This window comes from Rhinatrema bivittatum, chromosome 14 (assembly GCF_901001135.1).
Source record: "Rhinatrema bivittatum chromosome 14, aRhiBiv1.1, whole genome shotgun sequence".
Classification (NCBI taxonomy): Eukaryota; Metazoa; Chordata; class Amphibia; order Gymnophiona; family Rhinatrematidae; genus Rhinatrema; species Rhinatrema bivittatum.
The window spans coordinates 71311829-71336667 of NC_042628.1; the positions used below are offsets into that span (position 1 = coordinate 71311829).

Here is a 24839-nt window from a genome sequence, read left to right on the forward strand (position 1 = left end):
AAATTTCATTTTTTAGTTCCTTCAGAACTCTGGGGTGTATACCATCCAGTCCAGGTGATTTACTATTCTTCAGTTTGTCAATCAGGCCTACCACATCTTCTAGGTTCTCCGTGATTTGATTCAGTCCATCTGAATCATTACCCATGAAAACCTTCTCCATTACGGGTACCTCCCCAACATCCTCTTCAGTAAACACCGAAGCAAAGAAATCATTTAATCTTTCTGCGATGGCCTTATCTTCTCTAAGTGCCCCTTTAACCCCTCGATCATCTAACGGTCCAACTGACTCCCTCACAGGCTTTCTGCTTCGGATATATTTTTAAAAGTTTTTACTGTGAGCTTTTGCCTCTATAGCCAACTTCTTTTCAAATTCTCTCAGCCTGTCTTATCAATGTCTTACATTTAACTTGCCAACGTTTATGCTTTATCCTATTTTCTTCTGTTGGATCCTTCTTCCAATTTTTGAATGAAGATCTTTTGGCTAAAATAGCTTCTTTCACCTCCCCTTTTAACCTTGCCGGTAATCGTTTCGCCTTCTTTCCACCTTTCTTAATGTTTGGAATACATCTGGACTGTGCTTCTAGAATGGTATTTTTTTTAACAATGACCACGCCTCTTGAACATTTTTTTTACTTTTGTAGCTGCTCATTTCAGTTTTTTTCTAACAATTTTTCTCATTTTATCAAAGTTTCCCTTTTGAAAGTTTAGCACGAGAGCCTTGGATTTGGCACACTGTTCCTCTTCCAGTCATTAGATCAAATTTGATCATATTATGATCACTATTGCCAAGCGGCCCCACCACCGTTACCTCTCTCACCAAGTCCTGTGCTCCACTGAGAATTAGATCTATATTTGCTCCCTCTCTCGTCGGTTCCTGAACCAATTGCTCCATAAAGCTATCATTTATTCCATCTAGGAACGTTATCTCTCTAGCGTGTCCCGATGATACATTTACCTAGTCAATATTGGGGTAATTGAAGTTTCCCATTATTACTGCACTACCAATTTGGTTAGCTTCCCTAATTTCTCTTAGCATTTCACTGTCCGTCTCACCATCTTGACCAGGTGGACGGTAGTATACCCCTATCACTATAGTCTTCCCTGACACACAAGGGATTTCTACCCATAAAGATTCAATTTTGTATTTAGTCTCATGCAGGATGTTTATCCTGTTGGACTCTATGCCATCCCAGACATAAAGCACCACACCTCCTCCCGGGTGCTCCTCTCTGTCACTGCAATATAATTTGTATCCCGGTATAGCACTGTCCCATTGGTTATCCTCTTTCCACCATGTCTCTGAGATGCCAGTTAAGTCTATGTCATCATTCACTGCTATACATTCTAATTCCCCCATCTTACTTCTTAGACTTCTGGCATTAGCATACAAACATTTCAAAGTTTGTTTTTTGTTTGTATTTTCATTCTGCTTTTTAATTGATAGGGATAAGTTAGAATTTTTTAGCTCAGGTGAGTTTTTAGTTACAGGCGCTTGGACTATTTTTCTAATTATTGGAACCTCACTGTCTGGATGCCCTATTTCTAATGCATCATTAGTATCCTAACAAAACTAAATCCCTCTTCCTTGCACCATCGTCTCATCCACGCATTGAGACTCCGGAGCTCTGCCTGCCTCTGGTGACCTGTGCGTGGAACAGGGAGCATTTCAGAGAATGCTACGCTGGAGGTTCTGGATTTAAGCTTTCTACCTAAGAGCCTAAATTTCGCTTCCAGAACCTCCCTCCCACATTTTCCTATGTCGTGGTGCCCACATGTACCACGACAGCCGGCTCCTCCCCAGCACTGTCTAAAATCCTATCTAGGTGACGCGAGTGGTCCGCCACCTTCGCACCAGGTAGGCATGTTACTAGGCGATCCTCACGCCCACCAGCCACCCAGCTATCTACATTCCTAATAACTGAATCACCAACTATGACGGCCGACCTAACCCTTCCCCTCCTGGGCAGTAGGCCTTGGGGAGATATCCTCAGTGCGAAAGGACAATGCATCACCTGGAGACAGGTCCTTGCTACAGGATCCTTTCCTGCTGCACCTGGTTGGTGCTCTCCCATCATGAGACCTTCTTCCTCCAAGGCAGCACCAGGGCTGCCAGTCTGAAGTTGGGACTTGACTACTATGTCCCTGAAGGTCTCATCTTTATACCTCTCTGTCTGCCACTCTAGCCTCCAGAGATCGAACTCGTTCTCTGACAGCCAGGAGCTCTTTGCATCGCATGCACATGTACAACTTCTCACCAGTGGGTAAAAAATCATACATGTGACACTCTATGCAAAAGACTGGGAAGCCCCCCTCTTGCAGTTTCCTGCTGAGCCAATAAAATGGCTCTGATGGGGAGGACGGAGCACCCGAGGTGGAACTGGAGAAGGCCCAATGATTGTTGGGTCCCAAGGTTGGTTATACATTACCAGAGCAGCTCGGGGAGTGCTGGGGCATGTTCCACGAATGTCCCCGCCTCCATCTGCACTAGCAGATCTGCTATGGGAGAATAGCAGCAGGCACAGCCACGAAGGGGGGGGGGGGGGGGAGGGAAAGAGTATTAATGGTCAGCATGCATGTTGGCTCTACATATTCTATGGAAGTGATGGGAAGTAGCTTCATTTCCAAAGGTGTCTGCACCTCACTAGAAGTGGCACTATCTATTTTGGGGCAGTTTGGCGGAGGGGCAGGAACGGTATTAAATAATGAATACGAGGAGTGGGAATCAGTGTGGGCAAGTGTGCACTCACCACAATGTAATGGGCAGGATGACGTCGATTAAAATACTATCCCTTATCGTAAAGGGACTAAACAGCCTATGAAACGGCAACTACTCAGGTCCGAAGCCCAAAGCTCGGAAGCGGCTATCATTTTGCTACAAGAAACTCATCTGAAATGCTGCTATGGGCAGTTACTCTAATGGCCACTATTCACCCGTCAATATTTCGTGGTGGCCTCTAAGGCAGCACGCTATGCTGGAGTGGGAATACTGATTCATAAAGATTTACAGTGCATGTTTTAAGTTCCCTTGAGGACCCCTTAGGGCACTTCCAAATTTTGCAACTGGAAATAGCAAGTGAGGTGTACTCTTTACTTAACATCTATGCCCCAAATACGGACCACCAGACATTTTTGTATGGAATTGGGGAGGGGGCACCTAATCATAGCGGGTGACTTCAATTTAACGCTACAACCTCTGTTAGATAATTCCTCGGGGAGGGCCTGGTAGCAAAATCTAGTCACAAATATCTTAAAAATTTCATTCAGGGAAAAGATTTGTTGGATACATGGAGGCATAGAAATCCCACACAGGGGAACTACACGTACTACTCGCATCCCCATGACTCCTATTCCAGGATAGATTTTTTTTTAGTGGATAAAACTCTGAGCTCGAGGGTCGAAGAGGTAGATATAGGCCAAATTACATGGACAGACCATGCTTCCACGTGGATAGGTTTACAACCTAAGGGAATTGACCCCCTGGAAGCGATATTGGAAGCTAAATGATACCTTGCTACACGATGAACCATTTTGTTTAGCAGTGCCAGAGACAACAGAGGACTACAAGCAGCACAATGGGGATCAGATGCCAAATAAATCACAATTGGGCCGATACAGTAAAAACGCGGGAGAGCGGGCAAGCCACCTCTCCTGTGCGCGCGATTCAGTATTTTAATTTATTAAAATTAGGCCCGTTGGTAAAAAGAGGCGCTAGGGACACTACAGCGTCCCTAGCGCCTCTTTTTTTGATGGAAGCGGCGGTTGTCAGCGGGTTTGACAGCCGATGCTAAATTTTGCCGGCGTCGGTTCTCGAGCCCACTGACAGCCATGGGTTCAGAAACCGGACGCTGGCAAAATTGAGTGTCCGGTTTTCGACCCACCAGCTGTGGGTCCATTTAAATGTTTTAAATTTTCTTACTTTTTTTAAACTTTCGGGACCTCTGACTTAATATCACCATGATATTAAGTCAGAGGGTGCACAGAAAAGCAGTTTTTACTGCTTTTCTGTGCACTTTCCCAGTGCCCGGAAAAATTAGCGCCTACCTTTGGGTTGGCTGCACATTTTGCTTTCTGAATCGCGCGGGAATACCTAATAGGGCCATCAACATGCATTTGCATGTTGCGGGCGCTATTAGGTTCGGGGGGGTTGGACGCGAGTTTTGGACGCGCTATTACCCCTTACTGAATAAGGGGTAAAGTTAGCGGGTCCAAAACGCGCATCCAAATGCCAGCTAACTGTATCGGCCTATGTATTGGGAGTGTTTGAAGGCGGTCCTCAGGGGGGAATTTATAGCACAAGCTTCTTATAAGAAAAAGGAGAAATTAGCTCGTAAAACCCTAATAACTGCTGAGATTATCCATTTAGAAGCCCTTCACAAAAGATCCCAGTCCCAATCTGTATATCTAAAACTGCAGAGGGCCCGGCAAGCACTTAGTGCATTACATTTAGACGCTATCTCATTGCAATTATTGCAGGTGAAGCAAGAGCACTTTGAATGGGGCAATAAGGCCAGTCAGCTTTTGGCCCGCAAGCTGAAACAGCAGATAACCCACGAGGATACGAGCTGCAGATGGTTCACTGCTGTCCTCTCCTAATGAAATCCAGCGAAGATTTCAACAATTTTATGGGGATCTGTATAGGGTGGAATCCAGCATACAGAAGGAAAGGATTGTGTCATACTTGACTCAGGTGGTGTTCCCCCAAATATCAGATGAGGAAAGGCAGTTCTTTGAAAAAGAAATATCCCAGGTGGAAATTATGCAGGTGATAAAAGAGCTTAAAATCAATAAAGTCCTGGGGGGCTCGACGGATTTACAGGTCACTTTTATAAGAAGTTTGCTAATCACTTGGCCCCACATCTAATTGAGATGTTTAATGATCTTTGTCAGGGAATCCCTCTTATGTAACCGGGTTCACTATACTGGCGAAGCCGTGCAAAGACCCCTTGGAGTGCGGTTCTTACAGACCCATATCATTGATCAACATTGATCTGAAAATTCTGACCAAAATCTTAGCCAATCGTTTGAACAGAGTAATGGTAAAATTGATACACCCCCGATCAGGCAGGCTTCATTCCAGGTAGAAAGGCGGCAGACAATGTACGAAAGATATTAGATCTCATCTTATGGGCAAAACAGCAACAGATTCCTGTGGTGCTGCTCTCTGTGGACGCGGAGAAAGCATTCGTCATGGTCCATTGGCCATACTTATTTACAACCCTAGAGCGTATGAATTTTAGTCCCCTGTTTCTGAATTGGCTATATAAGCTATACGAGTCCCCAATTCAGAGAGGGACTAGACAAGGATGCCCATTATCCCCGCTACTATTTGCACTTTTTTTTTTTTTTTTTTTTAGAGCCATTAGCCATTAAGATTAGAAGCCAGACCTCAATCACAGGCATAGAGGTAGGGGGAACTGATTACAAGATGTCACTTTTCGCAGATGACATCCTGTTTACCCTGTCCCAGCCACAAAAATCCCTAGCCGGAGTTGTGGAGCTGCTAACCGAGTTCAGTTCTGTATCCGGATTCCGCCTTAATCTTGACAAGTCTGAGGTCCTCAATATAGCGGTCCCAGCAGATCAATTAGCACCTCTGAAGCAGCGGTATCCCTTTAAATGGGCCGCCCAGAAAATAAAGTTATGTAGGCATTTTTTTTTATCAGTAACCATTTAGAAGACCTATTCAGCTTGAACTATACCCCCTTGGTCTCCAAGGTCTTCAGGGACCTGGACAATTGGGCTAAATTTTCATTAGCATGGACAGGAATAGCAGCATCCATAAAAATGAATGTTCTTCCAAAATTTAACTACCTTTTTCAATCTTTGCCGATACACATACCCACTGCTGTTTTGAAAAGCTGGCAGAATCGGCTTTTTGCATTTATTTGGAAAAGGAAGCCACCTAGGGTATTTATTTATTTAAAAACTTTTTTATACCGGCATTCGTAGGACACATCATGTCGGTTTACAAGTAACTGAGAAAGGAAAGGAAATTGATAGCGAGCAGTGTTATGTATAGACATAAACTGAGGGGTGGGCTGTCCAGTTCAAAGGGGATCTTTCTAAGATTTAGAGTCTTCTCCAGAAAGATCCCGGTCAGAAATCAGCTTTCATTTCAGCTTGGGAACGGGACCTGGGCAGAATACTGACGGAGGAGGAATGGGATCAGATATTTGTTAATACTAAACGAAGTTCAATTTCTGCCTACTATGGGAAAACAGCTGTAAGGTATTATTCCGATGGCACCTCACCCCCTCTAGGCTCCATAAGGCCCGCCTTAGCAGAGATGACTTATGTTGGAAGGGTTGTGGCCAAAAGGGGTCATATATTCATATGTGGTGGGAATGCCCCAGTATTAGGAGATTATGGACCGAGGAAGCTCTTCTTATCCAGCAAGTCACCCATCTCACTATACAGATAGGGGTAGATTTCCAAACTATGTGAATAGGCCTACTTTTGCTGGCGCATCAGGCGCAAGCAAAAGTACGCTGGATTTTAGTAGATACGCGCGGAGCCGCGCGTATCCACTAAAATCCTGGATCGGCGCGCGCAAGGCTATCAATTCTGTATAGCCGGCGCGCGCCGAGCCGCGCAGCCTACCCCCGTTCCCTCCAAGGCCGCTCCGAAATCGGAGCGGCCTTGGAGGGAACTTCCTTTTGCCCTCCCCTCACCTTCCCCTCCCTTCCCCTACCTAACCCACCCACCCAGCCCTGTCTAAGCCCCCCCTTACCTTTGTCGGGGGATTTACGCCTCCCAGAGGGAGGCGTAAATCCCCGCGCGTCAGCGGGCCTCCTGCGCACCGGGACGCGACCTGGGGGCGGATCCGGAGGGCGCGGCCACGCCCCCGGGCCGCCCCGGGCCGTAACCACGCCTCCGGGTCCGCCCCCGAAACGCTCCCGGCTCGCCCCCTAAACGCCGCGCGGTTCGGGCCCGCCCCCCGACACGCCCCTGACACGCCCCCCTGGGAGAACCCCGGGACTTACGCGAGTCCCGGGGTCTGCGCGCGCCGGTGAGCCTATGTAAAATAGGCTCACCGGCGAGCAGGGCTCTTAAAATCCGCCCCATAACTCCTGAAAGGGCATTAGTGAATGTGCCAGTTGACTGCTCCAAAAGTGAGGGGATATTGGTTAATCAAGTTATCCTGGGAACTAGATGTGTAATAGCAGCTACTTGGAAAATGCCCACAGCGCCCCCACTTACTACGGTCCTCTCAAAGCTAGATAAGATGTGCAAGTTATACAAACTGACAGCCCATAAAAACAATACGCTCCCTAGATTTTCACAGGTATGGAACCCCTATTTACAATGGACGGCGACATCCTAACATAAGACACGCAAGACCGAATGTTGCCATCAACTAGGTGATCCCCAGCGCAGATAGAATCTGATAGAGGTACACATTATGTAATCTTATGTAGTCTTTGTATTGCCCATAACGTTAATTGCTGAAAATGAAGCAATCATGGTCATCAGACTGTTTCTGAATGTGTAGAGTTTATTTTCATGTATACACATGGTGATGTTACCATGTTGACAGTTGATTCAATAAAATACCATTTACAAACCCCTCCCCGAGAGGAAGGCTCAAAAGAAAAAAAAACTTAGCTGAAAAAAAGTTATCAAAACTGCAGGATTCACACCCTCTGCTATCTGCTGGAGACAGAGAAATACCGAGGAACTTCAGGGGGCACTGTTGGTTATAATACAGTGTCAGCGAAGCTTTTTCTCTGTCTCCATGTGCTGGCAGGGGGAAATGAACCCAGGAATCTGGACTGATCCGAGTACGTACAGGGAATGGTCGTTGACATTTCCTATTTCATTTCAAATGAATGCACATCCCTAGGATTCGTGGTCCAGGCTCAAGTAGTGATAGCAGATGGCGTGGATAGCTGTGATAAACATTGGGTTTCCACTGATACAGGTCTTAAAACCACTAAAGCTAGGCTTCTTGGCTTTGGGCTTCTCTGTATTCTTTGACATCTTCACTGCAGAATACAATTTCTATTTGAGGGACTGCCAAGGCATCAGCAGAAAATATCTTTAAAACAACAAGACAAATAGGGGCACTAGACCCCCCAAAAAACAGGAAAAAGTTATTATGAGACTGGGACGAAGAAAGACTGAGAGACTCACAAGGTAGCGTGCTGGTTCAGGAACTCCTCCACATGCTCAGTAAGTCTGTACTGAGCTCTGACAGCTGGGTCTATGTTGGCACCATTGGATGATGTCATCCCACGCATAATGGCTAATTCATGCCTTCTTGTCGATGTAGAATTTGAGCTCTCTAGTGATATATAACACTCATTTACATTTCCAGAGAACTTGTGGTTTTAAATTTCATGTTATTGTACAAAACGATTTCAGTAGATTTAAAAAGAAGATACCTCCCCAGTTAAAGTGTTGTGTAGCAGCTGCAATACAATGTTTGGTCAGTCACAAAACTCAGAGCTAACCAAGCCCCTCACGCCCACAGTGCCTTACCGCTCCTGTCTTGCTGTTGTCTGTATTGCAATCTGGAATGATTTTAGACAGTTGGACTATCCAGTTATTGATTTTGTCTCGTCTTCGTCGCTCCACTACATAATTAAGGAAAATAAAAGAAATTTTTAAAACACCCTCTTTATATGCCTTTATGATTGGTGTCATAGTTTATAAAACGCTAGGGCTAAAGTGGTAAAATAAAAAGCACTTACTACAGACAACCAATCTTCAAGCATGTCCCATATAAGCTTCTCCACATTGATCCTGTCATGCATACCTCCTGTTATTCCAGCACGGATATACCTCCCTTTACCATTCGGTCAATGAATTTTGCAGCACGCAGACCCTGCCCCACAGAGCTCTACCAATGCACCTCATGGCTGCCTTGCAGCACCCTCTGCTATTCCAAAACTGAAAGCTTCATACACATACCTTCATTGTGTTGTGCTCTTCTTCTCTCATCACGTGGAGTTCTATTTCCATCCATTTTCCTAATTTTATGATATGAGAAAGATGAGAGACTTAACTGGTGGTACAACCCTCAGTAATGAAAAATTTAATGCTACCCTATTTTAGGGGTTACATGCGCATGCTCAGAAAATCAAGAAGAAAAGTGAGACATTAATCAACCTTTCCCTTCCAGTGTTCCTCGAGTAAGAGCCTCTGCTTATACATGAAGCTGTGTTTGCCTGATCTATGTCTCTGCTCACAGCTGCCTCAGTTTAATGGAGACAACAGAATTTTTACACCCTCTGTTTGCACTGTGATGATCGAATGGAAAGCTAAGGTGATGTCTTTAAGTGGAGTCATTAAATAGGGGGGGATTTTCAAAATAGCCTACATAGTTGCAAACTCTGTGGGTTCTTTTACCCATGGACTTTGCACCAGGGCTCAAAAATGAAAACACAAGCATAGTTTCCTTTTGAAAACTGCCAAGGGGAAAAAAATACCTGCACAAATTTGCACTTACTTTTTCTGCAGGTATTTTTTTTTCCTGCAAAACATCACATGTAGTTTTGAAAATGCAAACTATGCTCACTGCCTCTGAGTCTACCTACTTTTTTGCATGCCTTATTGATCTATACATGAACTTTCACCTGCAAAAAGGGTGATCAATGCTCAGATAGCCAATTTATCTGCGTAAATGGCTTATGAAAACTGCCCTCTCTACAGCCATCTGTTGTGTAATAACACCAGTTCCAAAGCTCCATGTGTGTTTTACTTAGTAAAAGAAGAATTAGGAGCTGGAAATCACATGTATTGGGCATAAAGTGAGTTTTACACAGTGACAGCACCAGAGGAGGATCTTAAAAAGATGCAGCACAGCTTGGGTAATGAGTATTTTGTTAACGGCATGGCTACTGGTGTCAGCAATCAAACTATTTTGTTGCATGCACTGTGCAAGCTATGTGTTGCTGAAATCTGTGCTTATCCCATGCTACTTTGAGTTCCAATACCATTTTTTGCCCCCAGAACCTCTTTCATACATTCAACACCCTTGTCTGTGAAAAACTACTTAGGTTAGTTTGAATCTATCCCTTCCAGTTTCTTATTACTGCTCCTTGTCATGGGGTTTCTTCTCCATTGACATACACTTGCCACTAAGCTAATCACTATAAAAGGTCCCTAACTGCTTCCCTTTTGAGTGATTCCAAGGCAGTGATACAATGAACTACATAGACTATACGGTGTTCGGTTATTTTGCATGTAAGTCGCTACATACGGAGAGTAAGGGTGAGTCCGAGGAGCGATGGTTCTCTGTGTCCCAGCAGGCAGCACATCTTGAGGCGTCATCATTACATAGAACTGTCCTATGAGGAAAGGGCTTCAGTAAATTCTCTCATTACAAAAGGCAGACCGTGATTTATATTGAGCACATTTTATTTATTTAAACATGTTTATATACCGCCTTTACAACACACGTTGCTCAAAACAATTCACAAATATTTATATACATAATAAATCAGACAAAAAATACACTTTAAAATGCTAAATATAATAGAGGACGGGGGGGGTGGGGGGGGCTTTACAATCAAGGTTTAGTGCCTCAGAAGCATTATTATACACTAGCAGGGCTTGTAATGGTTTTCTGATCATGATTTTAGGAAAACGTGTTTTTAATAAGGGAGCTGGGAAAATGCACCTAGGAGAGATTCCGAAATTTAGCATGGTCCTGTTCCTGAAATCTTTCATCATCATCATAACCTGTTACGCGCCCCGCCAGCGGCCGTCCCGCGCATGGGCATGCTCACCTTCATGGTTCCACAGCGAGTCCCGGGACGACCTCCCTCGCAGTAGTTGCCAGCCCTGCCAGGCCCCGGCATCCCGCAGCGGCGGTTGCCGGGCCTTCCACTGTGCGCCAGGCCTCATGCCGAGGCTTAGCGTCCTCTGCCATGATGGCCATGCACCTGCGTGTGTGGACCGCCTGGACTCATATAGGGCCAGGGGCGGGTCTTAGCTCTGCGGCACACCCTGATTGATCCCTCGATAAGGAAGTTCCTGCCTATGCTTCCTTGTCTTGGCAATTGGGTCAGTTTGTTCTAAGATTGCTTCTGCGTTTGTTCCTGCTCTTGCCTGTTCCTAGTCTCGTTCCAGGATCCTTCTGTTCCTGATTTGTTCCTGCATCCTAGGTCCTGCGTCCTGCTTGTTCCTGTGTCATCTGTCTGTCTACCCAGGTAGTACCCTCGGACTGTCTTACTGGTACTGACCTCAGCTTGCTCCTGACCTGCCTACCTGCCGCCTGAAGACCTCAGCCTGCCTTTGACCTCGTCTGACCTCCGGTACCTGACCCCTGCTTTACTGACCATTCCTCGGACTGACCTCTGGATCTTGACCTTTGCCTGCCTGACCTTGTCTCCAGATTCTGGCTCTGTTCCTTGCCTTGTCATCACCAACTCTGTTCTGGTTCTCCTTGTTCCAACCAGCCTCCAACTTCGAACCCGATCGCGCTCCCCCTGAGTCCGTGGGCACGCCGGACTTTCATTCTCTCAGGAGACCCTGCGAGGCCCACCTAAGTCCAAGCGGCCCAGGTCCCTACGGGCTCCTCCCGGGGGGACCTCGGGCTTCCAGTGGTGAAGCTCTTCACAGCCTCTGTCTCCTCCAGTGCTCTGCCCCCTGGGGGCAGTTACCTCCTGTTCCCTTTCAGGAGACCTTCCTTCACTGTCCCAGGACAAGGATCCACCCCTGAGCGCAACATAACCACAGAGGTTAAAATCTTGGGTGGCAAGTCAGCAAAGTTGCTTACTTGTGACAGATGTTCTCTGAAAAACAGCAGTTCACTAGTCACTTATAGAGGCAATGTTATCTTATTAGTGACAAGACAAACATTTTCCAGAGCTTTCTAGAAAATCTTTAAAGATCCCTCTGGGTATGTAGCAGTTAATGTATAAACAATCTATTGCATCATATCCCAACACTCCTTGTATTGCTTGTTCTCAGCATTTTCATACTACTCAGGTGGCAGGTTTTATTCTTACTATACCATTATCCCCTTCAAATGCTTCCTGTTTCTATCATACTCTTGCCTGCCCTATTGCTGGTACTCCAGCACAAGTCTCTTCTCTTATTTCTTCTTCTACAACTTGTTTTTATGGTAATCACACTGCTGGCCCTCCATATTCCATTCCCCTTGTTTCTAATCCTAACCAACATACCAAATTTGGGTCTTCCCCTTCTCTTCTGATTTCTTTATGGAATGCATCTGTTCTTAATGAGACTTCCCCTCCTTGTCCTCAGCATTTACTCCGACAGATTACTTATCTTTCTTATTCTTGTCGTCAGCGAGAAAAATGAACCATTTGTGATTCAGCTTCTTCACCTACACTTTGTATTTCTCCTTAGGTGGAGGATCTTCATCGCATGACGTACGAGGAGAGACTGAAGAATCTAAATATGTACACCCTGGAGGAAAGGAGGAGCAGAGGTGATATGATACAGACTTTCAGATACTTGAAAGGTTTTAATGATCCAAAGGCAACGACAAACCTTTACCATAAGAAAAAAATCAGCAGAACCAGGGGTCACGATTTGAAGCTCCAGGGAGGAAGATTCAGAACCAATGTCAGGAAGTATTTCTTCACGGAGAGGGTGGTGGATGCCTGGAATGCCCTTCCGGAGGAAGTGGTGAAGACCAGAACTGTGAAGGACTTCAAAGGGGCGTGGGATAAACACTGTGGATCCATAAAGTCAAGAGGCCGCCAATGAAGAGTAGGTGACTCGCCAGAATGATGGCTACTGCCTGGAGACAATACCCTTATTCAATAAACATACACATGCTTACTGTGACTCCAACATCACTCTAAGCTTCAACAGCAAGAGGAAATGTGGAAAAAAGGATTTGCACTCACAAAGAGGGGAGTAGCTGGCTTGTTACGGCGGTTACTACCCCAAACCAAATATCCAAATTACTACCTCCACCTTCCTCTATTCCTGATGCCTTTCAACTAGCTTGATCACTCCATTCTTATACTTCACTTTCAATGCATATCCAGCATAGTTCTCTGCTTCAACAGCAGGGGAGAAGAAAAACTGTTACTTCACACATCCAGCAGAGCTCTCTGCTTAAACGGCAGGGGAGAAGAAAAACTGATACTTCACGCATATCCAGCATAACTTCAACGGCAGGGGAGAAGAAAAAAGGATTCACACTCACAAAGCGGGGAGTAGCTGGCTTGTTACGGCGGTTACTACCCCAAACCAAATGTGCCTGATACTTCACTTTCGATGCATATCCAGCATAGCTCTCTGCTTCAACGGCAGGGGAGAAGAAAAAAACTGATACCTCACGCATATCCAGCATAGCTCCCTGCTTCAACGGCAGGGGAGAAGAAAAAAACTGATACCTCACGCATATCCAGCATAGCTCCCTGCTTCAACGGCAGGGGAGAAGATAAACAACCAATAAGGGCTGTATAACATAATCTGGGTAAAAACAAATAAGCATGGGTGTAGCTTGCTTATTGCAGCGGTTACTACCCCTACTACCTCTAACTAATCAAGCTAGATATTTCACTTGGATGCAGCTCCATCACCGCTCTCTACATTAATGGCGGGGGTGGAAGGGAATTAGAACCAAGAGCTAAGAGAAACAGATAAGTATGAGAGAAAAAATGAGGGAAGCTTGCTGGGCAGACTGGATGGGCCATTTGGTCTTCTTCTGCCGTCATTTCTATGTTTCTATGTTTCCCTCATTTTGCTTCTCACATTAGTTCTTGGCCACCATTTTCTGGCCCTCTGTTTCATACTGCTCCTACTCATTTCTCTTTTTGTTTTTCACAAAATGGCACTGGACCTTTTTTGGGTATTTCTTCTTGTAACACTACCTATCACGCTATCTATAGAGTTTGGTTCACAACCTCTTCTGGATGTTTTCTGGCAGTGTGGTATTTCTGTTTATCAGTTCCTTCCATTTTGATGGCGTGGCACGTTGCTATGGTGATCTTGTCTGCTCCTGTGTTTATTTCTCCCCTTTCTGTATTTTCACCTTCTGTTTTTTCAACTCGCGCCCATCGCTCTGCTTATCTTTCTACCCCAACTGATGTACCTGATGAATTTAAATTGTTTAGTCAAACTGAAATGATCTTTGCTTCTTGGCTGACAACTGGTGTCCAAGCTGCTACAAATGCCAAATGGATTCAAACCATCTGTTATCAATTTATGCAATTTGTGAATCTAACTCCTATTGGACTCAATGCTATCAATTCTGAACCTCGTGCTACCGCTGTCATGGCTCAGTATGAACCAATTCTGGTATAACCTGGTTCAATCATTCTGTCAAGACCCCCACCAAAATCTTAAGGTCCAAATGAATTAGCAAAATTGGCCGATAGGATCCACAAAGTTGGATCCCGGCCAGGTTTTACCAGGACCAATATGCCCACCACATTGGAGGCCCTCGAGATAGATCCCCTATCCCATATATAATTTAAAAACTCAGATAACTGAGCCACTAAAATATGGGCATTCTTCTTATAATATGTACTAGAAAAGTCATCGAGGCCTGGAGATTTACCCAATTTAAGAGATTTTCTTACCTGTAACACCTCTGGTGCTCTAACTGGACATATTAGGTGCTACAACCCAAGAAAGAGATCTAGGTGTCATAGTGGATAACACACTGAAATCGGTTTAGTGTGCTGCGGCAGTCAAAAAAGCAAACAGAATGTTGGAAATTATTAGAAAGGGAATGGTGAATAAAACGGAAAATGTCATAATGCCTCTGTATCGCTCCATGGTGAGACCGCACCTTGAATACTGTGTACAATTCTGGTCGTCGCATCTCAAAAAAGATATAATTGCGATGGAGAAGGTACAGAGAAGGGCTACCATAATGATAAGGGGAATGGAACAACTCCCCTATGAGGAAAGACTAAAGAGGTTAGGACTTTTCAGCTTGGAGAAGAGACGACTGAGGGGGGATATGATAAAGGTGTTTAAAATCATGAGAGGTCTAGAACGGGTAGATGTGAATCGGTTATTTACTCTTTCGAATAGTAGAAAGACTAGGGGGCACTTCATGAAGTTAGCATGGGGCACATTTAAAACTAATCGGAGAAAGTTCTTTTTTACTCAACGCACAATTAAACTCTGGAATTTGTTGCCAGAGGATGTGGTTAGTGCAGTTAGTATAGCTGCGTTTAAAAAAGGATTGGATAAGTTCTTGGAGGAGAAGTCCATTACCTGCTATTAATTGAGTTGACTTAGAGAATAGCCACTGCCATTAGCAATGGTAACATGGGATAGACTTAGTTTTTGGGTACTTGCCAGGTTCTTATGGCCTGGATTGGCCACTGTTGGAAACAGGATGCTGGGCTTGATGGACCCTTGGTCTGACCCAGTATAGCATTTTCTTATGTTCTTATGACCCCAGGCCCGGACTCCTGGGAATCCGCTCCCTGGGCTCCTTCAGTATCAGAGGCGGTTGAGGAAGAATCCATGACAGCTGCAGGGGTCCTGGACTTTTTGGTGGGCCAAAAGGGGCCTCCTTGGATACACCCCGATGCGCAGCCTTCCTGGCCTTAAAGACCTTATGGAGCAGGAGTGCAAACTCAGAAGAAAATGAAGATGACGAATCTGAAGGATCCCCGGGTCCTCACTGCTGCCAGGAGGATGCCCAGACCGCTGACAACCTTCCCCAGAGGTCTGGGGCTCCGGAGACAACGGGGGAGGGAGATCCGAACTCCCCTCCGCGGCCTGTGCTGCCGACCGAAATGAAGACAGTATGGCCGCCATTCCCATGCTTAAGGGGGAACAGGTCTCCTCAGCCAGAAGCACTGAAGGACGCTTCCCCAAGACATGGGAGACACTGCCTGTGTCACCCATGGAGCTCGACGGCCCCTCCTCCCCAGGGAGGCATCGGGAGCAAAGGCTGGTGCGGGAAAGACGCGACTGTGCGTCCCCACAGGAAGAACAGGCCAACCCACGCAGCATCCGCAAGCGAGACCGGGGGACCCCCCCCCTGGTTGAGCGCTGCACGGGAGAGAAGAAAATAAAAGTTCAATCATTGGCTGCCAGATGACGGGACTGAAGAAAGGCGAAAACGCACTGCCCACAAAGGAAAGAAACAAACCTCTCACTATAGATGCTGGGGTTTTTTGGGGTTTTTTTTGTTTCAAAACTTTAACAAACGTTAACAAATAAAAGGAAAAAAGGGGCACTTTCTTTAAAAAAAAAAAAAGCAGCAGCAGGCTCCTGAAGGTGGCAACAGGCTGTGAAGATCCCACAGGGAGAGTGATCCGGGACCTCCGGGTATCAGCCCTGTCCAGCCAGGGATCCAAGCAACATAGGGTCCCTGACCCCCTGCTCTCAAGCCTCACACACCAGAAGGGATGACCCCACCAGGGTCCAACAACCCTGGTGGGGTCATCCAGGGAGGCGCAGACCTGGAATGCGCAGACAGAAGCCTATATGCCCTTTCTGATTTTTTTTTTTTTGTTAGACTGCAGGCTTTGCACCTCCACCATCTGCTGGAGTCAGAGAAATATTGAGGGACTGCAGGTGGCACCTCATCTTAAGTGTCAGTAAAAATTTCTCTGACTCCATCTGCTGGAAGGGAGGCAAAACCCAGGAGTCTGGACTGATCTGGATACGTACAAGGAATTTAAATTTTTTTGCACAGAATTCCCTCAGGAGTATAAGGCTTTCCTCTCGCAAGCAGGGGTCCTCTGTGGGCCATGTTACCTGCTGTTCAGTCCTCCAAGCATTATCGCTTAAATGCCCTGCTGGTGGCTATGTTTCTTGCACTGCCAAGGATAAAAGCCTGCCTCAGCTTGAGTCTTAACTGTGTTCCTCGTTGTAGACCTCTGTTATTCCACCTTGCTCTTGTCTGTTTAGCCCTAGTGTCGGGGCCTTCTGTTCAGTGTATTTGTCTTGTCCTGCCTGGTTGTTTTTGTTCCGTTTGGCCCTGTAATTCGCCCAAGTTTGTGGTGGCCTGGTTTTCTTCCTTCCTTCCTTGTTTGTGGTCTCCTGGTACCTGGTTTGTCTGTCCTATACCAGTGTTTGTCTTGTTTAGTGGGCACTCTAGTTCCTGTCTGCCTTGTGGGTGCGGACCTTCAGCTAAGTCTTAGCAGCCACCAGAACCCAAGGGCTCAACCCAAGGTGGTAGTGGCTGGACCAGTCAGAAGATCCCAGGTGTCAGGCCAGTTCTAGCCAGAACAGTCTGCTCTTCTTGGGTCCAGCCCTCCTCTGGGAATTAGCAATCACTGACACCAATGCCATCACATCACGCTGAACTCACAGAACCCCCCAGGACCACTCTCAAACCAGGCTCATTTTTTCAGACCCAGGCCTGCAACTAGCCAGGTATGTACCTCATAAAAATTCTGTTTCTGTGCAAAAAAACCCCCAAAAACCTGTTTCCCTAGTAGTACAAAATCGGGAGACTGGATTTGTTGCCTATGTTTCTCTAACAAATTCCTCGGTGAGGCTTGCCAGCTTCCTGCTTCAGTGACTGTTTCAAGCCCTGCTTTAGTGACTCCAGCCCTAGCCTAGTACAAGAAAAGGCAGCCCCTGCTGTTTGTACAGCCTCTGGGCCTGTCTTTCTGGTAACGTCGGCTCCAGGCTCCGCTTATGAGAATCCAGTCCATGTTGCTGCACAGTCTATTTCCAGAAGCAGCAGCTGTTTGAGGCTCCACCCTGGAAAATCTAGTACCAGCACCAGCAATTCGAGGCTTCGCTCCAGAGAATCCAGTACCTACACCAATTATTCCACAGTTTGCTCTGCAGACTCCATTCCAGCCAGCTGCTTTAGACTTTGCTCTGCCAGGTCCACTCCAGTCAGGTTCTGACTCTGCTCCAGATGTTGCTGCTTTGTAAGCTCTGACTCTACTCTGCAGGCTCTATTCACAAACTTTTTCTATCTTTGCCCTTGCTTCAGTTAGTCTCTGTTCCAGATGCTTCAGACCCCAATTTCAGCTGGGCCCAGAGGAGAGGGGCACTCCCCTAGGGGCATCTGGAATTTGCAATTTTTAGAGGAAGGTGTTATGAGAGGATCTATGTACAGTGCTTCGCAACTGCCAGCAGAGGCCCTCAGTGGGCCATATTACCTGCTGCTCAGTCCTGCAAGCCCTATGGCTTAGAGGGCCTGCTGGTGGCCATATTCCTTGCACTGCCACTGGATAAAAGCCTATCTCACGGGATTATTATGCCTCAGTTTCAGTTCTAGTCATGTTCCTTGTGGTTTTCTGTTACTCTGCCTTATTGCAGGCTATCTGGACTCTCCTGTCCTGTTTGGCCCTGGAATTGGCCCAAGTTTGTGGCCTTCTGGTTTTGTGGCAGTCTTGTCTGTGGTTTCCTGGTACCTGTTTGCTCTGTATCATTCTTGTCTGTCTTGTTTAGTGCGCACTCTGCCTCGGTCATAGCTCAGCCCTGTCTGCCTTATGGGTGCCTTTTAGTTCTTGTGTGTGCAACTTCTGCTAAGTCCTGCTAGCTACCAGAACCTGAGGTCTCAACCTGAGGGGTAGATGGCCAGTCCATGTAGGCCAGTCAAATCCTGTCCTGTCCTGGGTCCACTGAACAGAAGGCCCTGACACTAGGGCTAAACAGACTAGAGCAAGGTGGAATAACAGAGGTCTACAACAAGGAACACAGTTAAGACTCAAGCTGAGGCAGGCTTTTATCCTTGGCAGTGCAAGAAACATAGCCACCAGCAGGGCATTCAAGCGATAATGCTTGTCCTGGGTCCAGCTCTGCTTTGGGGGTTAGCAACCACCGGCACCAATGCCTTCACACTGAAATCTTGAAGCTGGACCACTAACATGGTGCCCGGGACAGAAGGTAGAGCTTTCCTACAAGCACAGACACTTTGGGGGTGGAAGAGCTTCAATACCACTTTGCACTCATAATTATGTGAAGGAGAATTGTTGATGGTCTTAATTCTCCTTGGCTTCATGCTTCAGCACTTGAAGCCTGATGTAGAAGATTAAGATCCCTTTCAGTCTTCGAACTTCATAGCTGAAAGGGTTGATTCTCCCTTTGGCAACTCCTTGCCTCCTGTGGTCAAGCACAGCTCCACAGTTCTTATACTTCAATGCCATCTTTGGCACTGGTTTGGTGGACCCAGATGTTCCTTCAGGATGAAAAAATAGTCTCATCATCTTATGGATCTTGATGGCTTTTGGCAACATCCTAGAGCAGATATAGCACTGGGACACATTGTGATCCTCACAAAGACACTTGCAGTGGGTCTGATAACTGATTGACACCTTCTGTCTGGGGAGATGCATGAACAGCCTCCCAGTGGAGGTGATAGAGACAAAAACCGCATCTGAATTAAAGAAAGCATGGGATAAATACAGGGAATCTCTAAGGAAGTGATGGGAATTATAAAGTTAAATTGAGCCATATCGTCTTTTTCTGCTGTCATGTTTCCATGTTGTCCAAGCAAATTTTGAAGCTGCTGTCTTTCTTCTCTACAATCAGTTAAAAATCAATTATGCAAAAAAAAAAAAAAAAATGCTCCCTTTCAGTAAAGACAACAGAATAGAAAAAAGGTGGTAGTGGTGGTGGTGGGCAGCACTTAATCAGGAACCTCTCCGAAACCACAAACGAAGGGCCTGAGGGAAGGGTGCTATAAATATAAATAAAATTTTTTTTAAAATTTCAGAGAAAAGTACTTTACTTCCGAGTCCTGGGAACAAGTAATCTCTTGCAAAACCGCAATTGGAAGAGTAAGGAGAGAGGACTGTGCACGATGGTGCTCAGATAAGAGCCAGGTGGGAAAAAGTAAGGCAGATAGATTGTGCATGATGGCTTCCTGAAGAGGTGTAAGAAAAGCTGTCCAAGAAGGGAATTAGACATCCCCATAACAGCTGTTAGCTGCTTGCATGTTTAGGGCTCTGGATATATGCTGGGAAACAGAGAAATAAATTCAGAGGAAACAAGTTAAAAAAAAAAAAAAAGCGTTTTTCTTTTTGTTTCCCCATCACGCATAAGAGTCGTACCTCCCGCCTGTGCCAGAGATGGATCTGCTGTCTGTACCGATACTGCTGTTGCATCCCCAACAGTGGAAGCAGGAAAATATGCAAACCGGGCTTCCCCACTAACCGCATCTGCCGATGGGCTGCCACCATTGCTGAAAGGATTTTGGATCACTGCCTGAAAAGAGAAGGCAAATTAGATTTGATGCACTATCCCAGTTTCTCAATAGAGACACAAAAGGCCTTCAAATCATTCACTCACATAGTCATGCATTATCACTGTTTTTAATTATTATATCTGAACATTATTACTTATCACAGGAAACTATGGCTTCAGAAACTGCATCTATTTTACATATCTTTTTTTAAAAATATTTTTTAATGCTGTTCTGTAACACAGTGCAAACTTATCCCTCTGGCCTAAGCATACTACCTCACCTGAAAATTTAACTTTAATTTGTTTTCTTATCAGTTTGGGGACACTTGAGATTTTGTTTCCTAAAGAATAGTTCCCGATACATTTCCAAAGCAATTTCTCTCTGCAATTACAACAGGCTCTGAAAACCAAATTTCAGCTCTGCAACAGTAGGAAGCTGTGAATATGTAAAACGTATCACTTCAAGCCTCTGCTCTGGAAAAGACATGCAGGAAAAACAGGGCCACTTAGCTTTTATCACTTAAGCCATCACACAAGTGTCATAAACTGAGGATGACAAGGCATGCAAAGCTCAGGCTCGTCTTCAGAGATACAACTCCACTGGTCCTGCCAGCAAACCCAGTCATTACAGGCTGCTAATTAGCAATGCATACAGGAGGGTAACAAATTCAGAGAGAGATAAAACAGCAAATGTAAGGAGTGCCGAAGCAGTGTATCACAAAACTGGACTTGTAATACATTTACTGGCAAAGGGTAGGACATTTTGGGTGCCTTTTCCTTTCCATGGGCAGATCCCTAGAGTCAGTGAAGCCATCTCTGTGAGAGCTATTCTAGGAGGATGAAAAAAAAAATAGTGAGAGAATCTAAACTCTTATTTTAAAAAAGGATGGTGGAGCCAGAAGGGAATGGGTAGTAATTGTTTAGCTCCTTCCTAAAACAGAAAACAAATGAAGCTCTTCATTACCACCTGAGCGACAGCCTGCTGTGCTCCTCCGAAGGCTGCAGTGGAGACCACACTGACTGCTCCTGCCGCATCCCCCTGCCCATCCAGCTGACCGTCCGTCACCTGGACCACTCTGTATGTCACCTACAGAGAAGATAATATAAAGAAATATTAGCCATTCACTGCAGACACAAAAAAAACATTTATTGGCACATTTGTTCCTATTTTGAAAATGGAAAGACTGAAAAAAGCTGATGTCCAGAACTTCAATTCAGTGATAAACCTGTTGATCTAAGCCTGACACATTGCAGGCTGGGTCACTAACTTGCTGGGTAAGCCTGAGGCTATGTAAGCTGTGAGTGCCAGTAGCTTGCCTGGTTGGGTGTGAGGCACTGCAGGCTGAGAACCTTGTTTTCTTGCAATACATTTAATTTGTGCAAACAAACTAAAATTAATTAGTCTACAGTGCTAGTTTTGAAAAATGTACTAGCTGAGTTTGTATTAATTCTATCTCTAGTTTTATTTATTGGTCAAATTCAATCAAAAATTGCCTTAACAGGTCTAAGGCATCATAAGTTTTCAGTCGCAATTACTTAGGTGGTTTTGATTTTACCCATTTATCCATCTTCTATGCTCCCAGTCAGAGTGCTCCAGCTAAGTAGCAAGAGACATAGTTCCCTCTAGAATCCAGCATCCCCAGCCTTGACCAGCAGAAGACAGGCCCAGGAATTGAACATGGATCTCCCATATGGCGGTGCAGTGTGCTACCACTGGAACTTGCATTGCAATCTGTCTGATATAATGCAAGCAAACTAGTCCAGTATTCTTCAAAGACAAAAGGTATATATATCTTCTAGTTCAGTGCCAAGGTCTGATCCAATCATGTGCTTTCCATCCTTAAACAGGTATTTTGTTGCATTTTCAATTCAGATATTTTCAGGATACTGCACTTCTTGAGTCTATATTCTCTTTTTTCATAGTCTCTTCCATATGGTGGCAAAGCACCAGTCAGAGGAAACTTCAGTGAATGGAATGTATATTACTATTTTAAATCAGAGTTTCCCCAACCAGTATGCTGCAGAACTGCAAAATACGTTTGCTATGTACAGAGAGAAAACAGAGAGGGTCATAGTTGCTGCTGCTGGCAGTGAAGTCTGATCTCTCTCTTCTCCCTGTACCTTGTGCTATCCTTCCTGCCAGCAGGAGGAATCCGTGAGCAACGCATCTTATCTGCTGCTGCCTCCTTATTTGCCAACTTCCCTCTAAAGTCTGAACTGCAAAAGGTGGCAGTTCTCACACTACATTATATATTGCTTTTAATGTATGTTTTTATTTTTGTTAACCACCTTACAATGAACAGTGAAAGACAGTCAATCAAGTCTGTACAAACAGATAGATGGGCTCCCAAACCCTGGTTGGGCACATCTGCAGGTAGAATAATGAAGTAAGGTTGAATTTTAAAGAGCATGCCATTGGCCAAATTGGACCAAGAGAGCCACCAAGACAGAGTATGTCTAACTTTTCTTGGTACACTAATGCATTTCTGAGTAGTTTGACTTCACTGGACATTAATATCCATTGTGCATGTCTTTTATGAAGACATGCAATGGGCCCAAGATCCTTAACATGTTCCAACCTAAAATCTGCCAACATCTCATGACATTCTCCACTGTGAACATGTCAGATAAGAAAAAAACCCAACTAATCAGAGAAAAAAGGGAAGGCCTCCACAAGATGTCAGTGCTGCAAACTTAAAGATCTCCCTATATCATAAAATTGCTTTTTGTTCTCAATAGCTAACGCATCCCATCTCCTAGTTTTTCACCTGGAGAACAAGGCTTATTGTATTCAGCTGCTATGCAGCAAAGAACTGTTGACAGAGTATGCAAAATTGTGAGGGGGATGTGGGGAAAGTGTAATGGGTTACTGGGGAAAGTTTAATATTTTTAATCTTTGAACGAAAGCCTAACAGACATGTACATTAAGGTATCTAAGCCATGTATAGTACTGGTAAGGGAGAATAGGAAGGATGCTCCATGGTTTATACGTAATTTGTTCCATGTAATGTCAAATTCTTAGAGTTGAGAAGTGGTCAAATCAGCCCACTATACATTATAATTACAGGAATACAGGATACATAGTAAAAAAAAGTTAGAGGTGATTATTTTGCCCATAAGACTGAGGTATCCACAAAACATCCTATGGAACTGACAGGAAACCAAAAGTCCAGCTTAAATGAGTACGTGATAAAATTGCAGACTATTTTGAAGAGAAGCTTAATAAGGTTAACTCTCGAGTTAATGCTAATCCCAACCCAGTGATTAATGTTATGGAGAAAAATGGATGATAAATGGTCTTCATTTTGGCAGCTGCAGAAGAGCATAATGGCCAGAGCCTCAAAAATTGTCCTACCGGAATATAATCTCTCAAACTCTGTGGATGAAAACTTGAATAATGAAGAAGTGTATTTTTGCCTGCCGGTTTTCGATAAACAGAAGTGAGAAACTTACCCTCTTGTTTATATATACCAATATCTAAGAGAGATACCGATCCCCGATGGTATGTGACTGAAAATGAAATCATTAAACCTATCATTAAAACCATCCACTGTACCTGAGGACTGGAGAGTGGCCAATGTAACCCCAATATTTAAAAAGGGCTCCAGGGGCGATCTGGGAAACTATAGACCAGTGAGCCTAACTTCAGTGCCGGGAAAAATAGTGGAAACTATTTTCAAGATCAAAATCGTAGAGCATATAGAAAGACCTGGTTTAATAGAACACAATCAACATGGATTTACCCAAGGGAAGTCTTGCCTAACATATCTGCTTCACTTTTTTGAAGGGGTTAATAAACATGTGGATAAAGGTGAACTGGTAGATGTAGTATATTTGGATTTTCAGAAGGAGTTTGACAAATTCCCTCATAGAGACTTCTAAGAAAACTAAAAAGTCATGGGATAGGAGGCGATGTCCTTTTGCAGATTACAAACTGGTTAAGACAGGAAATAGAGTAGGATTAAATGGTCAATTTTCTCAGTGGAAAAGGGTAAGCAGTGGAGTGCCTCAGGGATCTGTAATTGGACCGGTGCTTTTCAACATATTTATAAATGATCTGGAAAGGAATATGATGAGCGAGGTTATCAAATTTGCAGATGATACAAAATTATTCAGAGTAGTTAAATCACAAGTGGATTGTGATACATTACAGAAGAACCTTGCAAGACTGGAAGATTGGGCATACAAATGGCAAATGAAATTTAATGTGGACAAGTGCAAAGTGTTGCTTATAGGGAAAAATAACCCTTGCTGTAGTTACACGATGTTAGGTTCCATATTAGGAGCTACCACCCAGGAAAAAGATCTAGACATCATAGTGGATAACACTTTGAAATCATTAGCTCAGTGTGCTGCGGCAGTCAAAAAAGCAAACAGAATGTTAGGAATTATTAGGAAGGGAATGGTTAATAAAAAGGAAAATGTTATAATGCCTCTGGATCGCTCCATGGTGAGACCGCACACCTTGAATACTGTGTACAATTCTGGTCGCTGCATCTCAAATAAGATATAGTTGCGATGATAAAGGGGATGGAACAGCTCCCCTATGAGGAAAGGCTGAAGAGGTTAGGGCTGTTCAGCTTTGAGAAGAGATGGCTGAGGGGGGATATGATAGAGGTCTTTAAGATCATGAGAGGTCTTGAATGAGTAGATGTGAATTGGTTATTTACACTTTCAGATAATAGAAGGACTAGGGGGCATTCCATGAAGTTAGCAAGTAGCACATTTAAGACTAGTCGGAGAAAATTCTTTTTCACTCAATGCACAATTAAGCTCTGGAATTTGTT

At 44.7% G+C, this 24839-nt stretch overlaps 1 protein-coding gene across 3 annotated transcripts in view; it reads right to left on the minus strand.

Moving 5' to 3' along the window:
• USF2 (upstream transcription factor 2, c-fos interacting) overlaps positions 1-24839 on the minus strand; it is a 157166-nt gene that overhangs the window by 46043 nt on the left and 86284 nt on the right. Inside the window, exons 4-9 of one of the 3 annotated variants that reach the window (XR_003852586.1) lie at positions 21017-21139; positions 19920-20073; positions 10205-10292; positions 8914-8972; positions 8482-8576; positions 8134-8284 (exon numbers count right to left, since the gene is read on the minus strand). Coding sequence is in view for 2 of the 3 variants with exons in the window: in XM_029576385.1 (XP_029432245.1) it covers positions 8482-8576; positions 8914-8972; positions 10205-10292; positions 19920-20073; positions 21017-21139 (519 nt within the window). In the remaining variant the exon portion in view is untranslated. The remainder of the gene's footprint in view (positions 1-8133; positions 8285-8481; positions 8577-8913; positions 8973-10204; positions 10293-19919; positions 20074-21016; positions 21140-24839) is intronic. The other 2 variants (XM_029576385.1, XM_029576386.1) reach the window with 2 other exon arrangements.